The sequence below is a fragment of the Electrophorus electricus genome, chromosome 1, assembly GCF_041902795.1.
Source record: "Electrophorus electricus isolate QZ-2024a chromosome 1, ASM4190279v1, whole genome shotgun sequence".
Classification (NCBI taxonomy): Eukaryota; Metazoa; Chordata; class Actinopteri; order Gymnotiformes; family Gymnotidae; genus Electrophorus; species Electrophorus electricus.
The window spans coordinates 24885490-24908720 of NC_137497.1; the positions used below are offsets into that span (position 1 = coordinate 24885490).

General features: G+C 39.5%; 1 protein-coding gene across 1 annotated transcript in view; it reads left to right on the forward strand.

Moving 5' to 3' along the window:
* Positions 1-1814: 1814 nt before the first annotated feature.
* Positions 1815-23231, forward strand: part of LOC145659485 (NACHT, LRR and PYD domains-containing protein 12-like) — a 48549-nt gene continuing 27132 nt past the window's right edge. The window contains 5 exon segments of the mRNA XM_081722261.1: positions 1815-2038; positions 5066-5343; positions 7382-7423; positions 8706-10494; positions 17234-17404. Of these exon segments, the coding sequence (XP_081578387.1) occupies positions 5067-5343; positions 7382-7423; positions 8706-10494; positions 17234-17404 (2279 nt within the window). The 5' untranslated portion in view covers positions 1815-2038; position 5066.

Sequence of the window (23231 nt, forward strand, 5' to 3'; positions counted from 1 at the left end):
AAACACACACACAGAGGGAGATATGGTATAAACACACACACACACACACAGAGGGAGATATGGTATAAACACACACACACACACAGAGGGAGATATGGTATAAACACACACACACAGAGGGAGATATGGTATAAACACACACACACAGAGGGAGCTATGGTATACACACAGACACACAGAGGGAGATATGGTATAAACACACAAACACACACACAGAGGGAGATATGGTATAAACACACACACACACACACAGAGGGAGATATGGTATAAACACACAAACACACACAGAGGGAGCTATGGTATAAACACACACACACAGAAGGAGATATGGTATAAACACACACAGAGGGAGCTATGGTATACACACACACACAAACACAGGGAGATACGGTATAAACACACACACACAGAGGGAGATATGGTATAAACACACACACAAGCACAGAGGGAGATATGGTATAAACACACACACACAGAGGGAGATATGGTATAAACACACACACACACAGAGGGAGATATGGTATAAACACACACACACACACAAACACAGGGAGATATGGTATAAACACACACACACACACAGAGGGAGATATGGTATAAACACACACACACAGAGGGAGATATGGTATAAACACACACACACAGAGGGAGCTATGGTATAAACACACACACACAGAGGGAGCTATGGTATAAACACACACACAGAGGGAGCTATGGTATAAACACACACACACACACACACACACACACACAGAGGGAGATATGGTATAAACACACACACACAGAGGGAGCTATGGTATAAACACACACACACAGAGGGAGCTATGGTATAAACACACACACACACACACACACACACAGAGGGAGATATGGTATAAACACACACACACACACACACCCACACACACACACAGAGGGAGATATGGTATAAACACACACACAGAGGGAGATATGGTATAAACACACACACACAGAGGGAGATATGGTATAAACACACACACACACACAGAGGGAGCTATGGTATAAACACACACACACAGAGGGAGCTATAGTATAAACACACACACACAGAGGGAGCTATGGTATAAACACACACACAGAGGGAGCTATGGTATAAACACACACACACACAGAGGGAGATATGGTATAAACACACACACAGAGGGAGATATGGTATAAACACACACACACACACACACACACAGAGGGAGATATGGTATAAACACACACACACACAGAGGGAGATATGGTCTAAACACACACACACACACAGAGGGAGATATGGTATAAACACACACACACACAGAGAGGGAGATATGGTATAAACACACACACACACACACACACACAAAGGGAGATATGGTATAAACACACAAAGACACACACACACAGAGGGAGATATGGTATAAACACACACACACACACACACACACACACACACACACAGAGGGAGCTATGGTATAACCCACCCCACACACACACACACACACACGCACACACAGAGGGAGATATGGTATAAACACACACACACATACCGAGGGAGATATGGTATAAACACACACACACAGAGGGAGATATGGTATAAACACACACACACAGAGGGAGATATTGTATAAACTTGCACACATAGGTAGATATGTTATAAACACACACACAGAGGGCAATTTGATAATCGTAACATGACAAGGCTTGTTCTTCTACTCTTGTGATGTAATAGCACTTAAAAATGCTCATACTGGCTTGGTTCCTTCTAAAGAGAAAAAAGGTGCAACCAGATTATTGTTCAGATAGAAACAGACTGTGTACAGGTGAACTCCAGTGAAGAAACAGAGAGTGTGTGTACAGGTGTATTTATAGTAATAACATTGCTTATTATGACGAGCTACAGTGGTGAAAACTGCAGTAGTGAAACAATAGATAAAGTGAGTGTTTTAACATAAATTAATGTTATTTGCTGTAGTTCTGTAAACTCTGGACATCCTGATGAAGACAGAACCAGACATTCTTCCTGAAGACTTGCAGACTGAACCCAGTAAAGGTAACACTGTCCTCATGTTTCGTAGATATTGCTGTAATCTCGTGTATTTCTCTCTGTTAGTAATTATGACCTTCAGTAAGATTCATAAAACCAACCATACGGCCAGATTCAGAAAACCAATCATGTAAACTTAAGGTCAAATTCACATGCCAGAATGCCTAGATCTGCAAGACTTATTAAAAGTCCACATTCCTGGAATACTGGATTTTAACCTTTCCTGTACAAAGTGTTCGCTTTGCACTGCAACAAGACCAAACTCAAATAAGGAAAATATTCTTTATTAATTCTCATGAATCCAACAAGATATTTGATTGTGTAGACTACGAATCCACAGTGCCCCTTAGTGTCAGTAACAGGTTCTTCAACCTGAACTGTTCTGAGTCCCCCTTTATAAATGTATGTTAACTTTTCCTGTTTTTGAAAGGCAGAGACGGAGTCCCAGTATGGTGAATGCAGTTTACCTATGAATTAACCTGTCATTGCTGTATTCGCATATTAACCTTTATACTTGCTATTATGTGATTACCTCTTCATTTCAAGTATAATAGACAGAGGAAGACTATTTGATCTATTAATATGAGAACAGTTATAATATTTGTGTAATAATCATGCTTTCTCTTATTGAAAAATGTAACTGTTTCCTATATATAGTTATGAGCTTTATATTGGTGGTAAGAACTTTTTCTTTTCATTTAGAAATATGTGGACTAAGCGCTCAGGTGAAATTAGTGTGATAAAATTGTTCCCACCTATTATGGCTTAAATGACATGTGACGGCCCGAGTGCCGCAGGGCAAGGAGCAGGGCGCGCAGACCTCTCTCGACGGAGACACACATTTATTAACGTAAAAAAGAAAAGATAAACAACACACGTTAACGGCATTCACACGTAACATCCAGTACACCATGAACATCTACTGTGAACACACCTAACATTTAACATGAACAGGCATTTAAATACATAAATACTTACATAAACGAAACCAAGAACTGGGTGCAGGTGTGTGCTAAAAGGGGGCGTGGTTACAAACAAGTCAGCATGAACAGTTAACAGCGAGCCCACTGCACGCGGTGGGCCATACCACGTGATCAGAGGGAAGGGGAGCGTACCATGACAAGACGATTACCACCCAACCCCAAGTAGCAATATATCAGTATATCAATATCTGTTCCAGTTGTTTATTCCCCCTTTCTTTCCTTTTTACTATATTTAATTAATCATGTCTTATAAGCTAACTCGAGATTAATGCCTGCCTGAATCAAAGCCTGAGACTGAGACAAAAAAAACTATGAATATGCATGAACAGAGCTGTTGAGCCATTCCTTCCACGCTGCCCCCGAGATCAGTAGTTAAAAATCAATTCTCAGTATCGGATAGTCAGTTCAAACTCTACAAGAAGTAACTTAAAGGCTGCACCTCTCACGAGAAGAATTACATAATTATAACAGTGTTTTATTTTATATGTTTGTCTTAGACCCAGTCTGCAAATCTATCTAAACTCATTTCATTTGCTCTTCACTACACCGTCAACTTAATCATTTTCTTTTTGTTGTTGGTAGAATTAGGATTTGTTCTGTTTGGCCAACCATAATTAGTTTTAATCTAGCCAACCGCCAGCCTTAGATTTAAAACAGTTTACATCACCCAGCTACAAACTTGTGTGCTTCCTGAAATACCTTTCCTAAATCTCAGGAACTCTGGCGAAGTTCAGGGCTGTCCAAAAGATTCGGCCCAGCCTATTTTGCCATCTTGGAAAAACTTGGGTGATGAGCTACGGTCACTGACAGTGCAGAGAAACGTTGGGAAATATGTGTGGTGTAAATTCATCCAGAATTCAGCCACTCCGAAGCTCTGCAAACTCTCCCTGAGCAGAGTGATTATCTGACCCTTGACTGACCTCGAAACACAAGATCATCTACTTCATTCACAGGATAAGCTCTGGGTGCCAGCCATGAGCCATCATTCACATAAATAATTCTGTACAGATTTATTTTTCTCCCCTGTTAGCTCAGATAGTAACCTCAGGTCTAAGTTCCCGTTAGGATTCCCCAGATAGGTGTTCTTCCCTTTCAGACATTTTTACTCAATTCTCGCTAATTAATTAATTTAGCCATAGTAGCCTCTTGCCTAGTTAGCTTTAACTAAGTTGTGTGTGTAGGTCTGGGTCACTTGATTACTCAATCCACTTTATTGGAAGTCATTCTTCTCTGCTCATCTCAACACGGGACGCTCCCCCCCCACAAGTCACGTGGTATGGCCTGCCACGTGTGGGGGGTTCACTCTTGTTTGTAGCCACACCCCCGTGATGGCACGCACCTGTATGGGGTTTAACGTTGAGTGTGTGTCTGCCTATTTAAACCACCATCAGTGCCTTAGCGTAGGTCATTGTTTGTTAGTATCCATGTCTGTGTAGCCCACGTTATTGTCTGTATAGACTATGTTATCCTTAGCGTTAAGTGTATTTATGTTCACTGTTAATGTTATGTGTGAGTGCCACCCTTCTCTTAAATATTTAATGTCATTAAATGTACAAAAGTCGAGGGAGTCTGTGCGTCCTGTTCCATGCCCTGCGGCATTTGGGCAAACGTCACACATCTTATTTAAATTTTTTTCTTTTTTTCCGTTTTTCTTTCTTCCCTCTTTCCCTTTTCATTTGTCCGCAAGTCTGCTAAATATTTGTTTTATTCATTAATCAGTAAACTTCACATTTATTAATTAAGTTGGATATAATGGCAAGTATATTTGAAACAATGGCATTCGGTCCCTGCACAAAATATGAACTAATTTAATTTGGTAATTAATCGGTAATAAATGATAATCTTTTCCCTATGTTCACACCTCTCTACATCACCCACACAGCACACTTCACCCAACACACTCATATTCACTCCTCACTACATCACTCACACAGCACACTTCACCCAACACACTCACATTCACTCCTCTGTCTATTCCTGCTCTGTGAACATAAACCATTGAACATGTTTGTGAACCTTCAGTAATCTGGAGTCTGTTGTCTGGATTCAGGATGGACAACATTTCAAAACTACTGCTGGACATTCTAGAGGAGCTGAAGATAGAGGACCTGAAGAAGTTCCAGTGGCATCTGACCAACAGTGTAGAAGATGACAAACGCATCCCAAAGTCCCATCTGGAGAATACAGACAGACTTGACACTGTGGACAAGATGGTGCAGAAATATGACTCAGATGGAGCTGTGCAGATCTCACTGGACATCCTGAAGAAGATGAACCTCAACCAACTGGCTGAGACCCTGAGAATCAAACATAATGAAAATAAAGCAGGTGAAATCATGTTCACTTTTTAAACTCACTATTTCAGCATTTTATATGCTGATAGCATTTGGTTTTGTTTTGTTAGTGAACTCCATAGACAAAGAATGTAGTGGAAAACAATGCTTAGTTAATTTATACACACAGCACAGCCAGTGACAAGGTCAGGGAGGGAGGGAGACGTGAGCGGTGAGGTCAAGAGTCTTTATTGCCCTGTGTGCTGAGGTCAGGTGTCTTTATTACCCAGTGTGCTGAGGTCAAGAGTCTTTATTACCCTGTGTGCTGAGGTCAAGAGTCTTTAGTGCCCTGTGTCTTAAGGTCGTGTCTTTATTGCCCTGTGTGCTGAGGTCAAGAGTCTTTATTGCCCTGTGTGCTGAGGTCAAGAGTCTTTATTGCCCTGTTTGGTGAGGTCAAGAGTCTTTATTGCCCTGTTTGGTGAGGTCAAGAGTCTTTATTGCCCTGTGTGCTGAGGTCAAGTGTCTTTATTACCCTGTGTGCTGAGGTCAGCTGTCTTTATTGCCCTGTGTGCTGAGGTAAAGAATCTATATTACCCTCTGTGCTGAGGTGAAGTGTCTTTATTGCCCTGTGTGCTGAGGTCAGGTGTCTTTATTACCCTGTGTGCTAAGGTCAGGTGTCTTTATTGCCCTGTGTGCTGAGGTAAAGAATCTATATTAGCCTCTGTGCTGAGGTGAAGTGTCTTTATTGCCCTGTGTGCTGAGGTCAGGTGTCTTTATTGCCCTGTGTGCTGAGGTCAGGTGTCTTTATTACCCTGTGTGCTGAGGTCAAGAGTCTTTATTGCCCTGTGTGCTGAGGTCAAGAGTCTTTATTGCCCTGTGTGCTAAGGTCAAGTGTCTTTATTGCCCTGTGTGCTGAGGTGAAGTGTCTTTACTGCCCTGTGTGCTGAGGTCAAGAGTCTTTATTACCCTGTGTGCTGAGGTCAAGAGTCTTTATTACCCTGTGTGCTGAGGTCAAGTGTCTTTATTACCCTGTGTGCTGAGGTCAGGTGTCTTTTTATTGACAGCACTGGGGTAGAAACTCTTCTTCAGCCTGACAGCACTGGGGTAGAAATCATTTTTCATGTTATCCTTACACTTAGGCGCAAACACCAGATCATTGGGACTAAAACCTCTGCTGTCCTGAACAACTTCACAAATGGCAAATACTGACCATGGAAGGCCTTCTGCAGTCAAGCTCTTCGCAATAAGACTTTAGAAGAGACCACAATGGAACTTCTCCACACATCACCTCCAGCCAAATCATTATATACAATAACAGTGTTAGCAGGCACTGGAAGTGTTGGGCACACATCCACCACAACTGTCAGTTACACAGTCAGAAGAGAGGAGTGAAGGCACCTCAGTAAAGCCCATGTTGACACCCTCACCAACACTTGCTCTCCTGTAGCTGTTTGGTCAGGCAGACTTAACACTCCTTCTAAAAGACTGAGCAGCTCCAGTGTCTCTGAGGATGAAACGGGGACACCACACTACAATTCCCTCTATAAGAAAAGGAATATAATGTTGCACTTGAACAGCTGGGTGAGGACACCACACTCCTGACCAGAGAGAGATACAGTTCCTTCTGTAGAATCAGAGCCAAATGCCACTATGTAGAATATCTGGACAAACTTCACTTTTTGTTCTCTTTCATTTACAGTTTACATATTTATTTTATATATTCAAAGAACCTAATTTTCTTTCATTAGTGATCTCAATTAATAAATTACAAAGTAGAATATGGCAAAACTCAAAATCATCTGGTATATTAATAAACATTGCAAACAAATAGGTTTGAATAACAAATGTTCTTTAACAACAATGAGAACAGTGCTGTCAATCTCAGTTTAAACATGGACAAATCACAAATGTAGTCCAATAATAAACAATGTGTTTTTTAACACAGACTATATAATTTACAAAATGTCAATTAAGAAATGTTCAGTGTATTTTTAAACATAGCAGTCAACCAAAAATTGCACACAGAACTTACTCACCATCAATAAAGTAGGTTTTATATTTTCTGCTCTTTACTCTGATTTATTTTCTCACAGGTGGAGACAAATGTGAAGAGTCGACTGCTAAGAGTCCAGCAGGTAAATTCAACCCAGACACACCTTCAGCCATGAATATATATTACTTTAAGCAACATGCTCAAGTAAGCAACAGAAGCAGTATCCTTGGTTCTAATAAAGTCCTAGTCATGGTTCTAGAAGTCCTAGTCTGGTACTAGAAGATCTATTCTGGGTTCTGCAAGATCTAGTCTAGAGTACAAAATCAATCTGCCACAGGAGTGACCTAGGAACAGCTGCCCAGTCAGTCTGGAGCTTCTCAATGTTCAGGGGCAAGAGAACCAGGGTGGAGAAGTAAGTGGCTGGGGGGGATGTGGAAGGAGCGATATGTTAAAGGCTGTCCTAGAAATGTGATTTACATGAGCGAAGATCAGTTAGATCTACACCAGGAAAGATCTAGTCTCCTAATCCAAACAGCATTTTAGAGCCTATCTAGTAAAATGTTATGATCTTCAGTATCAAATGCTGCACTGAGATGAAGCAATACAGGCAAAGAGACACAACTCTGGTCATAGACCAACAACTGGTCATTAACTACTTTAATCAGAGTGATCTCTGTACTATGATGAGACCTAAACAGTTAGTGCACAAGTAAAGCACTGCACACACACTGTGATTATGAACTAATGGAAGTAGAACTGAGAGATAATCCAAAGAGATAAGACAAAGCAAAGTAGCAGAAACAAAGAACTAATATCCAGCTTGGTTCTTTGAAGGACTCAATGAGCCATTACTGACTGTTCTACCTTTGAGCAATGCTAAAGACTTTGACTATCATTTGGGATCTTTTTGATGTCGCCTTATTTGGTACTACTACTGATAGTTATTCTACTCTACACTAGTAAAACAAAATGGAGAGAGATAATGACAAAGTTCAAGTTCAAAGTTCAAGTTCAAAGAGGTTTTACTGTCATTTCAGCTATATACCAGTACACAACAAAAACGAGACAATATTCCTCCAGGATCATGGTGCAACACAAAAACAACAGTGCAACAGAGAACATGCTACACAAGTGCAAACAGTCCAATATAGTGCAAAATGTCAATAAATAAACATTAAATAAACAATAATAAATACAGGACAGGACAAATACAAAATGAGTAGACAGTGCAATTATTTAGTACAGTACACAGTACTGGGCATATGTAGAGCGAGTTGTGCATAGCAATCAGTGACATGCTACCCTGAACATAGCAGTCACCGGGAGCAGCCATAAAGTTAACATTTTGAAATTACAATAAAACACTTTCAGACACAAGTTATAAAAATCATGCACATAACTTTTTTCTTCCCATTTTTTAACAGGTGGAGGAAAAAGTGATTTCAGCAGGAGAATGAAAATGAAATATAAGCAAAAATTTGGGAAATTGTGTGAGGAGGCTCCAATAGAATGTGATCGTGTGCCTATAAAAGACACTTACACTGAAGTTTACATGATCAAAGGATGCACAGGAGGCGTGAACACAAAACACGAAGTGAGACAGGTAGAGGAATTTTACCCCAAAACAGAAGAAACACCAGTCACACTCAGTGACCTCTTCAAAGTGCAGTCTATTGAAAACAACCAAGGTACTAAAGTCCTGACATTGGGAATAGCTGGAGTGGGAAAAACAGTCTCTGTGCACAAGTTCATTCTTGACTGGGCTGAAGAGAAGTGCAACCAGGACATAGATTTCATTATGTACTTCCCATTTCGAGAGCTGAACTTGATAAAGGATGAAAAGTACAGCCTCTCAAAACTACTTCTTTACTGCCATCAAGAACTCCATTCTGGAGATGAAAAGGAGATATTAAATGAAAAAAATCAGCTGCTTTTCATACTGGATGGACTGGATGAAAGTAGAATTCCTCTAGATCTTCATCAGAAGAAGGTATCTAATGTGAATGAAAAGACTACTCTTGATAAACTAATAACAAACCTCATAAATGGAGAACTGCTTCCTTCTGCTCTCCTCTGGATCACTTCACGACCTGCAGCAGTCAGTAAGATAAATGACCAATATTTTAACCTTGTTACAGAAATCCATGGATTCAATAACCCACAGAAGGAGGAGTACTTCAGGAAGAGAATCAGAGATGAAGATCAAGCCAGCAGAATTATATCACACATTAAGAGTGCAAGAAGCCTTCATATATTGTGTCACATACCGGTTGTCTGCAGGATCTCAGCCACCGTGTTTACGAAAATGCTGAAGGAAGGTGTGGACATGAAAAATGCTCCAACAACTCTGACAGAAATGTACCTACATTTCCTGCTGTTTTTCACAGATAAAAAGACTAAGAAATACAACACAAAGCAAAGCACTAACAATGCACTTTCATCTGAGACAAAAAGAGCAGAGGTGCTGGATATTGTGAAGCTTGGAAAGTTAGCCTTTCTTCAGCTGCAAAAAGGACAACTTCTGTTCTATGAGAAAGATCTGGAAGAATGTGGTATTGATGTCTGTGAGGCTTTAGTGTACTCTGGAATTTGTACACAAATTTTTAAACAGGAGGGGAAGATCTACAGCTTTGTGCATTTAAGCTTCCAGGAGTTTCTTGCTGCTGTATTTGTGTTCCTAACATTCAGGGATGAAGGCAACCCACTCCTTAAAACCCCACTGGAGAAAATGAAATGGAAGTTAAAACACAGACTGTGTGATCTGCTTGAGACAGCAGTAGATAAGGCCACAATGAGTGAAAATGGACACCTGGACCTTTTCCTTCGTTTCCTCTTCGGCCTCTCACTGGAGTGCAATCAGAGGCTCCTGAGGAGTCTACACCCAGAACTGGACATCAGAGAAGAGAGTTTAGAGCAGACTGTGAACTACATCAAGAAAACCATCAAGAGAACAAAATCCTTTGAAGAGACTATCAATCTATTCCACTGCTTGAGTGAACTGAAAGACAACTCTCTGATAAGTGAAATACAGACCTTCCTGAACTCAGGGGACCTCTCAACACAGGCACTCTCATCTGCACAGTGTTCAGCTCTGGTGTTTGTGCTGCTGATGTCAGAGGAGATTCAAGAGAAATTTGAGCTGAAGAAATTCAGGTCATCAGATAAAGGACTGAAGGAATTACTTCCAGTGTTGAAAAATACCAGGCAAGCTCTGTAAGTATCTTTTGGATTAATCATTTTAATTTTTAAAGGTTTTTATTACTGAAGCTCCTTCTGTAACTAATCAAATTATGTGAATGTATTTCTCAGTCAGAGCAAACTGAACAATAGTTTTCATTTCCAGTGGTAAAAGGTTGTACTGTAAGTATATTTTGAATGGTAAACTTTGGGGAATGGCTTTTCTGACAGCACCAACATTAAAGAACAAATAAGCCTTTATCTTAAGAGCAGACCAGTGCATTCCAGAATGACTGCAATATCTTCTTACCAGTTGGAATGCAACACATGACTGTCATTCTGTAATTCAAATGTCCCACTGGTTTCTCTGGCAAACACTCAGAAAGCCACACTGAGTCAAGACACGGGAGTGTTCAGCAAGGAGCTCTGTATTTTTTTTTAACAGAGACAGAGAATATATATATACATTGTGTGTGTGTGTGTGTGTGTGTGTGTGTGTGTGTGTGTGTGTGTGTGTGTGTGTGTGTGCATGTATATCCAGTGATGGTTGGTGCTCTGTGTGCGTGTATGTCCAGGGATGGTTGGTGCTCTGTGTGTATGTATGTCCAGTGATGGTTGGTGCTCTGTATGTGTGTATGTATGTTCAGTGATGGTTGGTGCTCTGTGTGTGTATGTATGTCCAGTGATGGTTGGTGCTCTGTGTGTGTGTGTGTGTGTGTGTGTGTGTGTGTGTGTGTGTGTGTGTGTATGTCCAGTGATGGTTGGTGCTCTGTGTGTGTGTATGTATGTCCAGTGATGGTTGGTGCCCTGTGTGTGTATGTATGTCCAGTGATGGTTGGTGCTCTGTGTGTGTATGTATGTCCAGTGATGGTTGGTGCTCTGTGTGTGTGTGTGTGTGTGTGTGTGTATGCCCAGTGATGGTTGGTGCTCTGTGTATATGTATGTATGTCCAGTGATGGTTAATGCTCTGTATGTATGTATGTATGTATGTATGTATGTATGTATGTATGTCCAGTGATGGTTGGTGCTCTGTGTGTATGTATGTCCAGTGATGGTTGGTGCTCTGTATGTATGTATGTGTGTATGTATGTCCAGTGATGGGTGGTGCTCTGTGTGTATGTATGTCCAGTGATGGTTGGTGCTCTGTATGTATGTATGTGTGTATGTATGTCCAGTGATGGTTGGTGCTCTGTATGTATGTATGTGTGTATGTATGTCCAGTGATGGTTGGTGCTCTGTATGTATGTGTGTGTGTATGTATGTCCAGTGATGGTTGGTGCTCTGTGTGTATGTATGTCCAGTGATGGTTGGTGCTCTGTATGTATGTATGTGTGTATGTATGTCCAGTGATGGGTGGTGCTCTGTATGTATGTGTGTGTGTGTATGTCCAGTGATGGTTGGTGCTCTGTGTGTATGTATGTCCAGTGATGGTTGGTGCTCTGTGTGTGTATGTATGTATGTCCAGTGATGGTTGGTGCTCTGTATGTATGTATGTATGTATGTGTGTATGTATGTCCAGTGATGGTTGGTGCTCTGTATGTATGTATGTGTGTATGTATGTCCAGTGATGGGTGGTGCTCTGTATGTATGTATGTATGTATGTGTGTATGTATGTCCAGTGATGGGTGGTGCTCTGTATGTATGTATGTGTGTATGTGTGTATGTATGTCCAGTGATGGGTGGTGCTCTGTATGTATGTATGTGTGTATGTATGTCCAGTGATGGTTGGTGCTCTGTGTGTGTATGTATGTCCAGTGATGGTTAGTGCTCTGTGTGTGTATGTATGTATGTCCAGTGATGGTTGGTGCTCTGTGTGTGTGTATGTCCAGTGATGGTTGGTGCTCTGTGTGTATGTATGTCCAGTGATGGTTGGTGCTCTGTGTGTATGTATGTCCAGTGATGGTTGGTGCTCTGTATGTATGTATGTGTGTATGTATGTCCAGTGATGGTTGGTGCTCTGTGTGTGTGTATGTCCAGTGATGGTTGGTGCTCTGTATGTATGTATGTGTGTATGTATGTCCAGTGATGGGTGGTGCTCTGTCCTGTCTTAACCTCCTCCCCTTCCCCTGCACCCAGTGCAGTAACCCAGGGGTCTGTGGTTCTGATAGAGTAGCTGTGTGTAAACTGGCTGCTGCTTCTTTTTCAGCTTTCCTTTTTCAGGGAACATAGATGAGGGAACAACACTGTGTGTGTTGAAGTCACCACACTAGAGTGGGACAAGAAACTGAGCATGTACTTAAATGTCCTGTAGGTTATGAGATCAAAGAACTTACGAGACAGGTGAGATGGGACAGGTGAGATGGGACAGGTGAGATGGGACAGGTGAGATGGGACAGGTGACTGGAGTTCTTCATTGTGAAAAAACTAAATGTATCAGAAAAGTAAACTCTAGTAACAGCCTAGCAGCACATGTAGCTTAAAGTGAAAACAAAAAACACTGCAAACAACACACCAGTGGTAAAAATCTTGAATTTATTTCACCAAGTACAAGTCTATTTATCATTCCAAACACCATGTAGTAGTAGAGTTTAGTATTTACATACCAAGTACAAGTCTATTTATCATTCCATTCACCATGTAGTATTAAAGTTTAGTATTTATTTACCCAGGACAAGTCTATTTATCAGTCCAAACATCATGTAGTAGTAAAGTTTAGCCTGAAATGAGGTGAGGAATTGCTGAAGTACAGAGGAAATTATTATAAGATAAAGCATAAAGAAACACTAACCAGGTAGAGAATTATCAATGTAAAGAACCAGGCTAACAAAGATTGCAAAGGATAAGGCAATGAATAACATGAACCAAACATACCAAATGACCTGAACATGTACTAAGCAAAACACTGAACACAGCAGAGCAGCAGCAACAAACAGACAGTACACAGCACACAACAGAGCAGAAGTAACAGACAGACAGGACACAGCACACAGCAGAGCAGCAGTAATAGAGAGACTGGACACAGCAGAGCAGCAATAACAGAGAGACAACACACAGCATAGCAGCAGTAACAGAGACACAGTACACAGCGCACAACAGAGCAGCAGTAACAGAGAGACAGTACACAGCACACAACAGAGCAGCAGTAACAGAGAGACAGTACACAGCACACAACAGAGCAGCAGTAACAGAGAGACAGTACACAGCACACAACAGAGCAGCAGTAACAGAGAGACAGGACACAGCACACAGCAGACAGAAAGTTTGGTGGAGTTTCTGACCTACTAAAGGCCATAATCGTCTGTTCCTCGTGTCTGTCATTACAAAAATCTTTAACCCTTTTCGCTGCCTCCCATCATCAATGTTAGTGGTTCAAACAGTTTCCACAGTAAGTGCTCCAATCCAACTGTTGCTCTTACAGGCACTTGGCTAGACAACAATAAATTAAGCACTTCAGCCAACAGATTCTTTTCCAAATCCTCCTTACTTGTTCCCTTAAGTTAAGATGAGGAAATGCAGCCTCAGCTTCATCTAAATTATGACAGTCAGCTGCTACAATTTAACATTTATTGACTCTAGCCATTGCCAACACTCCACACCTGCAGAGTTTCTATATATTTTCTCAAGTCAAAAATGTGCCTCTCACTTAACAAATCACTATCCATATGATTATTTTCTAATTTGCTTCTCTGAATTCCATCATTTATACATATGTTGACTTAACTGTAACTTATTTGAGTAAATTAAATTTATCTATTTAAAATTCTATTAATCGCCACTCACATTGTTATATTTCTTATCCTGTAATACTTTAATCCCACCTTCTCCTACTGCTACTATTTTAATGTGTCCGTAATATGTACATTCTCTACTGCTGTAATTGTAACTGGTTTTACATACTGTACCTCCATCAGTTACTTTATTGTATTTATTACTAAAACCACATCAATATATTTTGCATGTACGCATTTTATAATTAGATGATATTAATCATGTTTAAACAGATCTGTCTGCGTATCCATTCACTTCCTTTAGTGATTAAAATGAGTGACCTCTGCCCTATACAACCATACCACAATCATCTTAATTATAACCTGAAAAAAAACTGTTATGCTGGTATGTCGTATAATTGTACGTTATTGTTTGTAATCAATTAACTCGCTATAGCCACATCAAGACAAACACACTGCGCATTTTCTTTACTTCACTCATTGTGGCCACGTGTAGACAAAAACAACTGGAACAAACAACATTTAACATTTATCTCTTCAGCACTTTTTCTCTGGAGCTCTCTTTCTCTCTTTATTCACTGCACATTTGTCTTTACTTTATCATTTTTATTAATCATTTTTATTTTCCGTTTACAGAAAGATTTTTATGAAATCATTTTCATTTTCACCGGCTGGTTTTCTAACTATTACTCTTTTTTGCTATTTTTATATTTTATCAGTCTATTCTCACTCTATGGACACTCTCAGTCAATTCTCAGTCTGCACTTTTAAGATGCCCAAGACCTACTACAAAACTCTGTGGACAAGGTCTTAATACCACCTATGCCGAATGTTTCAAACAGGACTTACCTATAATGGTGCACGTGTGTGGATTCAGACCCTGGTCACAGAACAACGCAGCTCTGGGTCGTCTATCAGCTGGTGCTGATAACCCTACTGCTGACGGTGCTGGTCCATTTGAAGAGAATAGCCGGTCCCGTCTTTATTCTGATCTTAATGTTACAAACGAGGCATAGTCCAGAACATGTCTAACAGTCACACACAACACACATTTTTATACAGTTTTCAGAAGTGATTATGTAATCACCCCACCTTCTTTACATACTAGTGTTTGAAATTTCCAACACTATGTTCAAACATACATTATTCAATATATGCAAATTGAGATCCATCATTATGCAAGTTAAACTTGACACCATTATATCCCATTGGAAGATGTTTTTTAAACAAAGATGATCTCAACTCACACCACCAAACACCTGCAAGATGATGTGGCAGGTCAGTATCACTCTGCCCTTGTGGGAAGATAACGAACCTTGCTTAGCCACAGAACTCTCAAAGAGGCTTTCAAGTCTTTTAAAAACAGAGATCTTTTTCAACACTAATGAAGTTATTTCTCACTGGAACAATTCAGAGTAATCTGCCTTAGACTTGTACAGAAGCCTTGAAACCACTTGTATCAGAGCCTCAGTTCTGCATTCAGAGTCCCAAAAGGTCTCTGACCTTAAGATACCCCAGAAACATTATTAATGCTTTCAGACAGTCTTGCACCTCTCTGCACCTGCTACAGAGAGCTTCAAAGCCTATTATAATTAGATCACAGATCATCTCATGAAAATACAGAATAATGATTGGCCTTTACCCCAACACATTTTATTACCTTATTTTCATATAACCAGAGCTCTGTAGTTTACATACTGAAGCTGAGAGTCTCCTGTAACCAGAGATATGTTTATCATTAATGATTAATGATAAATGTAACTGTGAGAAGTGTAGATTATTCACTAATGATTAATCTGTACTTCTCATAGATACATTTATCAGTAATGATTAATCTAAACTTGCTGCACTCAACACAAGCAACAAATGACTGAAGTCATGGTGAAATACAAATACTAGATAGCTAGTAGACACTTAGCTTTGGTTAGTTGTCTGCATCAGCAAGTTTTGAATGGTCGAGTAGTCTCCTGTGACTTGTAGACATTGTTGATATCAGAATTGTATGCAGTTACAGAAAATGAATAAACAATAGGACAATAGTAAAGATTGGAATGCCTAAACTGTTAATCATGTGAAGGAATTTCAAAAACAGGAAATGGCATCACACAGGTGATGCCACCATCATGACAGCTCTTCCATCAAGTGGCACCATTCTATTTGAAGAGAAATACATGGACTGTGTCTCATATTTTGTGCATGCGCGCACACACACACACACACACACACACACACACACCCACAAAATTAGTAATATCATTTCATTATCATAAACTCCTTTTGTGTTGTCTGTAGATCCTCTGATTGAACATTTTGTACTCTGTGTATTTCTTTGCAGACTATCTCGCTGTAATCTCACTGAAGGGTCTTGCAAATCTCTCACATCAGTTCTACAAACAGAAAACACACTGAGAGAGCTGGAGATGAATAATAATTCTCTGCATTCTGTCCATTCCTCCATAATCACTACTACAGTGTTCATCCCACCATCATTACTACTGCAGTGTTCATACACTAATATTCACTTCTGCAGTGTTCATTCCTCCATAATCAATACTACAGTGTTTATTACTCCATAATCACTACTGCAGTGTTTATTTCTCCATGATAAATACTACAGTGATTATTCCACCATAATCAATACTGTGGTGTTTATTCCTCCATAATCACTACTGCAGTGTTTATTCCTCCATAATCACTACTCTTCCAACAATATTTTCTGTTTGTATATTAGTGTATTTGTATTTGTGAAACATTGAATGAGATCTGTGTTGTTCTGTTTCCTGTTATGGTGTTAGGGGTGTGATATTTTGATATTTGGACTCTGATTATGGTAACTGCCATTCACTGGCTTATGAACCAACCATCCATTATTTGGTCACCTGTCTTAGGTTGCTAATGAATGTTATTTCTCATGTCTTTGTCCATTTTGTCTTTGATGAAGACACAGCTGTTGAAATGTTACTGTTTGTAAAATTAAAAGGCTGAAAATGTATCAGTGTGTTCCAGACCTTTCAAGCCCTTCTTAAAATTTTTCTTAGCAGTTCAGATTTTTTAATTCATCATCCTCTGACTGAACTACATTATTTGCTGTATTTACTCTTTTACAGACTATCTGGCTGTGGTCTCACTGAAGAGTCTTGCAAATCCCTCACATCAATTCTACAAACAGAAAACTCACTGAGAGAGCTGGAGATGAATAATAATGACCTGCAGAATTCAGGAGTGGAGCAGCTCTGTGCTGGACTGAAGAGTTCACACTGTAAACTGGAGATTCTCAGGTGAGTTTCTGTTAATTTATTCTCAAATGGAACCATTATGGTGCACAATTTATCAAATATGATTGTCCTCTTCTTTAAAGAAATTACAAAACTGCCTTGTAGTGCAACATTAACAGAGTTAAAATAAGGTACTGCAGGACAAAGATATATAGATCCAGACAATACATTTCTGGTTAAACTAGCTGCATTTTATTAAATGACCACACTGTGGCCACAAAGAGTTACATTTTACTGCATGATCAGGTTTACACAACTAGTAGTAAAAAATAAAGAAATAATAATAATAATAATAATAATAATAATAAGAAGAAGAAGAAGAAGAAGAAGAAGAAGAAGAAGAAGAAGAAGAAGAAGAAGAAGAAGAAGAATTATTATTATCATCTTTATTATTGTTATATTGTTATGTTGTTATTGGTATGTTAGGTAGGCAATATGGTGGCTTGGTGGTCAGTTCATTTGCCCATCAGCCTTAGGGTCTTGGGTTTGAGTCCCTCCCTCAGTGAAGTTTCTGTCTGCACTTGGGTCTTGGGTCCCTATTTGAGTGGAGTTTCCCTGTTTGTCTCAGCGCTAGAGTCTTGGGTTTCAGTTCTTATCTGTGTAGGTTTCCTTCAGGATCTCTGGTTTCCTCTCCACAGTCCATAAACATGGAAGTTAGGTTGATTGGATATTCTAAATTGTCCTCTTTGAATGTATGTTTGTATAGTGATGGGTGGTGCTCTGTGTGTATATCCCCTGATGGTTGGTGTTCTTTGTGCATGTATGTTCAGTGATGGTTGGTGCATATATTGAATAATGTATGTTTGAACATAGTGGTGGAGATGTTGTGTGTGATTGTTAGATATTGTCCGGACTATGCCACATTTGTTTGTAATGTAATAAATACTGGACCAGCTATTCTCTTCCATTAATTTAATTTTCTATTTAAAGTGTACTTCATAAATTTACTGGAATGTGGGAAAAATCTAAGAACCACACTAGCTAGCTAATCAATGTTACCAAAACTAAGTCCAGGTGACTAGCAACCGGTGTTGGATCTCCACAGGAAATTCTAGTCAGACTGATTCATCTGACACTGTCCATCTCAAAATGTTTCACTTGATTTATAAATGTGTAACTTTCTACATATTTTGTGTATATGGTCTGCAGTCCTCTCAGAAATCAGTTTATTAGCTCCAGCTTTCTCTAGCTAGCTACATATGAACATTACAGGGAAGTAACCGTTCACTAACTCTGCTCTCACTAGCAAGAATTTTTTGTAGAAAGTGCCCAAGTTAACTAGATATATTTTTTCTGTCAGATTTTGTGTCAATTTCTTGTCCACTTGGATTATTAAGTGTTCTTATGTCTCTCTTCAAAATTAATCTGGAAGCATCTGTTCCTCAATGACAGTATTTAAACATAATATTTATTTATGATTTATTCAAACTGATTTCATTTTTGTACATCCTCACTGCAAATTTGGTGTTAAATTACATTGGAAGTTGTATTAAAAAGTCTTACATCTGAATTGGGGATGCCTGAAGACACCCTATCATATCATGCTCTGTGTGTGTGTGGGGGGGTGTATATTTGTGTTCACATCCGATATTTTGTGTCAGGTAGATCGAAAAGTTGATTAATTTTCTGAGAATTTGATTTGCTTATTAAAAGAATTGGCATCCAGTTCCCCATAAACATTAGTATAACTGTCTGTGATTCTAGTTATTTGTTAGCTTTAGTTTAGCTAAATAAATGTTTAGATAAATGTCTTGGGTAAATGGTAAATCACTTCAATTAAACCTTCTGGAAGATTATGTGGATAATAACATAGTAATCAGAGATTGGCTAATGTTGATTCCTTCATATGTATTTGAATCCATTTGATCCAGAATAAGGAGGATGTTGTTAATAGTAGTGCTAGCTAATGAGATACCTACAGCCTAATAGTATATAGACCAATATATATATATATATATATATATATATATATATATATATATATATATATATATATATATATATATATATATATATAGTTTCACATTCAGTGAGAAAGTGCAGAATACTTCATCCTTCCTAACACACTGACCTGTTTGTCAGTGTTCCATAGATACTTAAATTGGGGTGGACCATCTCAAATTTTGTAAAGTATATTTGATGTATATCTGTGTTTAATATCAGTCACTTTGAGCAGGTTATCTGCTACAGTATTCTGTTTCATAGACAGTTAATACTGCATTTTACTTTGTACTTGTATTTGTGTGTTCCAGTGGGTCATGTAGATTTGTTTTTAAAGTAATTTGGCTTGATTTGGTTTGTATTTCAGTGATTTTTCTAATTTCAGAGGAATTATGAATTTTGATAGTTCTGATTTCTACCAGATAGTGATTCCACCTGAATCTCTCCCTCTTTTAATGTCAGGGAGTGTAACAGCAGGGAGGAGGATTTCCTTGTAGTTTAAAGGACAGTGAGTCACCGAATCAGATTTACATCAGATTTACATCAGATTTACATCAGATTTACATCAGGTTTCAAGGAGATTTATAATGTCTTTATCTTTTGTGTTATTTGTGAATTCAGTGTTTATACTTTTGTACCCAAACAGGGATGATTTTATACCTTGAATGTTCCATAGAAAGACAGATAATGGTTTCATTATTTAAATGAAGTATGAAAGGAAAAACACAAATACAAATAGATTTAAAGTGAGATAAACCTGTAAAAGTGAAGGATTATGTTGATATTATATGTACAAATATGTACAATTCATGTGTATAAACATGCATATTAAGATGGTGTAATGAATAACCTATAAACAGTGATATTTATTTATTTGTCTTTTTATTTATTAATTCATTTATCTATTTATCTATTTCTTCATTAAAGAATTGTGACCTTGACATATGAGGTTGAGCATCCATTTGATCTCTCCATCTCTGTAGTGTTTGTGGAGGGTGGAGTTTGTACTACAGAGGCGTAGGTCTGCTGTTTGGGCTGTGTTTTGGGGGTGGGTGTTGATGGCAGGTGTACTTTACTGTGAATGGCTTGCTGGGCAGCTGGCAGAGATGCTCACAGTGTCCTTGTGCAGGTGGATGTGGTCATGAAGGCTGTAGATGTTGAGGTTGGAGTGGTGTGTCAGGTGCACATTAGCCAACAGTGCACATCCACAGGAGATCTCTGCATTTATCATGTGGATTGTAGCTGGATGGAAGTCTCTACTGGGCAGGATGGTAGAGATGGTGATTTTGGAGGAGGGGAAGGTCTCTGTGGAGGTCTGTGCTACTCTTCTTACACACTCTGCTACACTCTTGCTTTGCCCGCAAGTCATTCTGGATAATGAGGTGGCTTGGATTACCTGAGATGGCATGTGTAAGAAGCTGGAGGGCATTGCTGGTTCGGGAACACCAAACTTCTGCAACTTTAGATCCTGGGAAAAGCTGTTCCTCGTTTAAGAATTTTCCATTAAAATAAATTAAAATGACTATGCCTGCATCTGGAGGAATATTTCTATTAGGTTTTTTTATCTGACTGAGTGTTGATGGACCGGATGGTGCTCAGTGTGGCAGTCTGTGGTTCAGAGTTGATTTAGTGTTGCTCTGCAGAATCAGAGGTCTGCTGGTTGGCTTTTAGTCTCTGTAGCTTCTCCTTCAGGGTGATCATGGTACTGTCCCTGAGCTGTAGTTCTTCTCTTTTAGTCTCTGTAGCTCCTCCTTCAGGGTAATCATGATACTGTCCCTGAGCTGTAGTACCTCTCATTTAGTCTTTGTAGCTCCTCCTTCAGGGTGATCATGGTATTGTCCCTGAGCTGTACTTTCTCTCTGACTGCACTGAGCTCCCTCCTGAGAGCCTCTCTGTCCTTCTGGAGCTCCAACACTTCTCCTCTCAGTTCCAGCAGTGAGTTTTTAACGGGTCCAGCTGAGCTTTGAGATGCTGGGAGGGTTCATTGGATGGTGGGTTGGACAGAAGAAGATGTTTGAATTCTATTGTCTCATCTTCCTGGAGAGAAAGACTTTCTCTTTGCTGGAATACCATGATCTCCATGTGTCTGTGTTGTGCTGGTCTGGCCTGTGTTGTGCTGGTCTGGCCTGTGTTGTGCTGTTTTAATCTGTGTTGTGCTGGTTTATCCTGTGTTGTGTTGGTTTATCCTGTGTTGTGCTGGTCTGGCCTGTGTTGTGCTGTTTTAACCTGTGTTGTGTTGGTTTATCCTGTGTTGTGCTGGTCTGGCCTGTGTTGTACTGGTCTGGCCTGTGTTGTGCTGGTCTGTGAGGTGTTTTCCCGTCCCTCCCCTGAACCCTGGGCTACGTGGCTGCTAGTCTCCTCCTCCTCAGTTACTCTCTCAGTCTCTGCTACTGCTCTGATAAAGATAAAGTTTTCCTGAACAGAGCAGAGGCCTCACTGCCTTGAAACATGATGGTGCCGTTGTAATAAATGTTCACAGTTAGGATGGTGTTATCCTCATCTTCATCTTCAATAACTATCTGTCTTCCATTACATATGCCCCTTTTTATGTGTGGCTTGTTATGGCACAGACAGCCCTGTGCCAGGCTTCACTGTATTCTGTATATAACAGGAGACTGGTGATGGTGGTTTGGTTCACTGTATTCTGTATATAACAGCAGACTGGTGATGGTGGTTTTGTTCACTGTATTCTGTGTATAATAGGAGACTGGTGATGGTGGTTTTGTTCACAGTATTCTGTATATAACAGCAGACTGGTGATGGTGGTTTGTTTCACTGTATTCTGTATATAACAGGAGACTGGTGATGGTGGTTTTGTTCACTGTATTCTGTATATAACAGGAGACTGGTGATGGTGGTTTTGTTCACTGTATTCTGTATATAACAGCAGACTGGTGATGGTGGTTTGGTTCACTGTATTCTGTATATAACAGGAGACTGGTGATGGTGGTTTTGTTCACTGTATTCTGTATATAACAGGAGACTGGTGATGGTGGTTTTGTTCACTGTATTCTGTATATAACAGGACACTGGTGATGATGGTTTGGTTCACTGTATTAGTTACTAGATACAATAGCAAAGGAGCTACTTTTTGGATGAATCAAGTATTAAAATGTGGGGTTTATGTTCTTACCTTGATATTCCCTGAAAGAAGGCTTGAAGGTAAATTATCCTTTTATGTTTCATGTAATTTTCCCCGACTTCCTTGACTTTATCCGTAGTTTTGTCCTTAGCTGCAAGATGCTACTGTTCCATTCCTGTTAGCTGCTGTGTTTCTTGTGTTGTTGAGAAATTTCATCAAAATTGTTGTTCTCATGTTTCTTACTTGAAAGTTGAGTTGTTGTTTTTTTTAATCTATTTACTAATTTACTTTGGTTTATCACATTTTAAAACCCCTGTACTTGTAAGAATCTTAAGTGCTCCAGTTAAACTTGATAGTTAAACATGACAATACTTTGTCTTATCTGTGTGTGTGTGTGTGTGTGCGAGAGAGAGAGAGAGAGAGAGAGAGAACTATTATCTATGTGTGTGTGTGATAGAGAGAAACAGAACTATTATCTGTGTCTATGTGAGAGAGAGAGAGAGAGAGAGAGAGAGAGAGAGAGACAGAACTATTATTTGTGTGTGAGAGAGAGACAGAACTATTGTCTGTGTGTGTGTGTCCGTGTATGTATGAGAGTGAGAGAGAGAGAGAGAGAGAGAGAGAGAGAGAGAGAGAGAGAGAAAGACAGAACTATTAGGTGTGTGTGTGTGTGTGTGCATCAGAGAGATGGAGAGAGAGAGAGAGAGAGAGAGAGAGAAACTTATCAGTGTATGTGTGAATTAGAGAGATAGAAGTATTGTGTGTGTGTGTGTGTGTGTGTCAAATAGAGAGAGAGAGAGAACTATT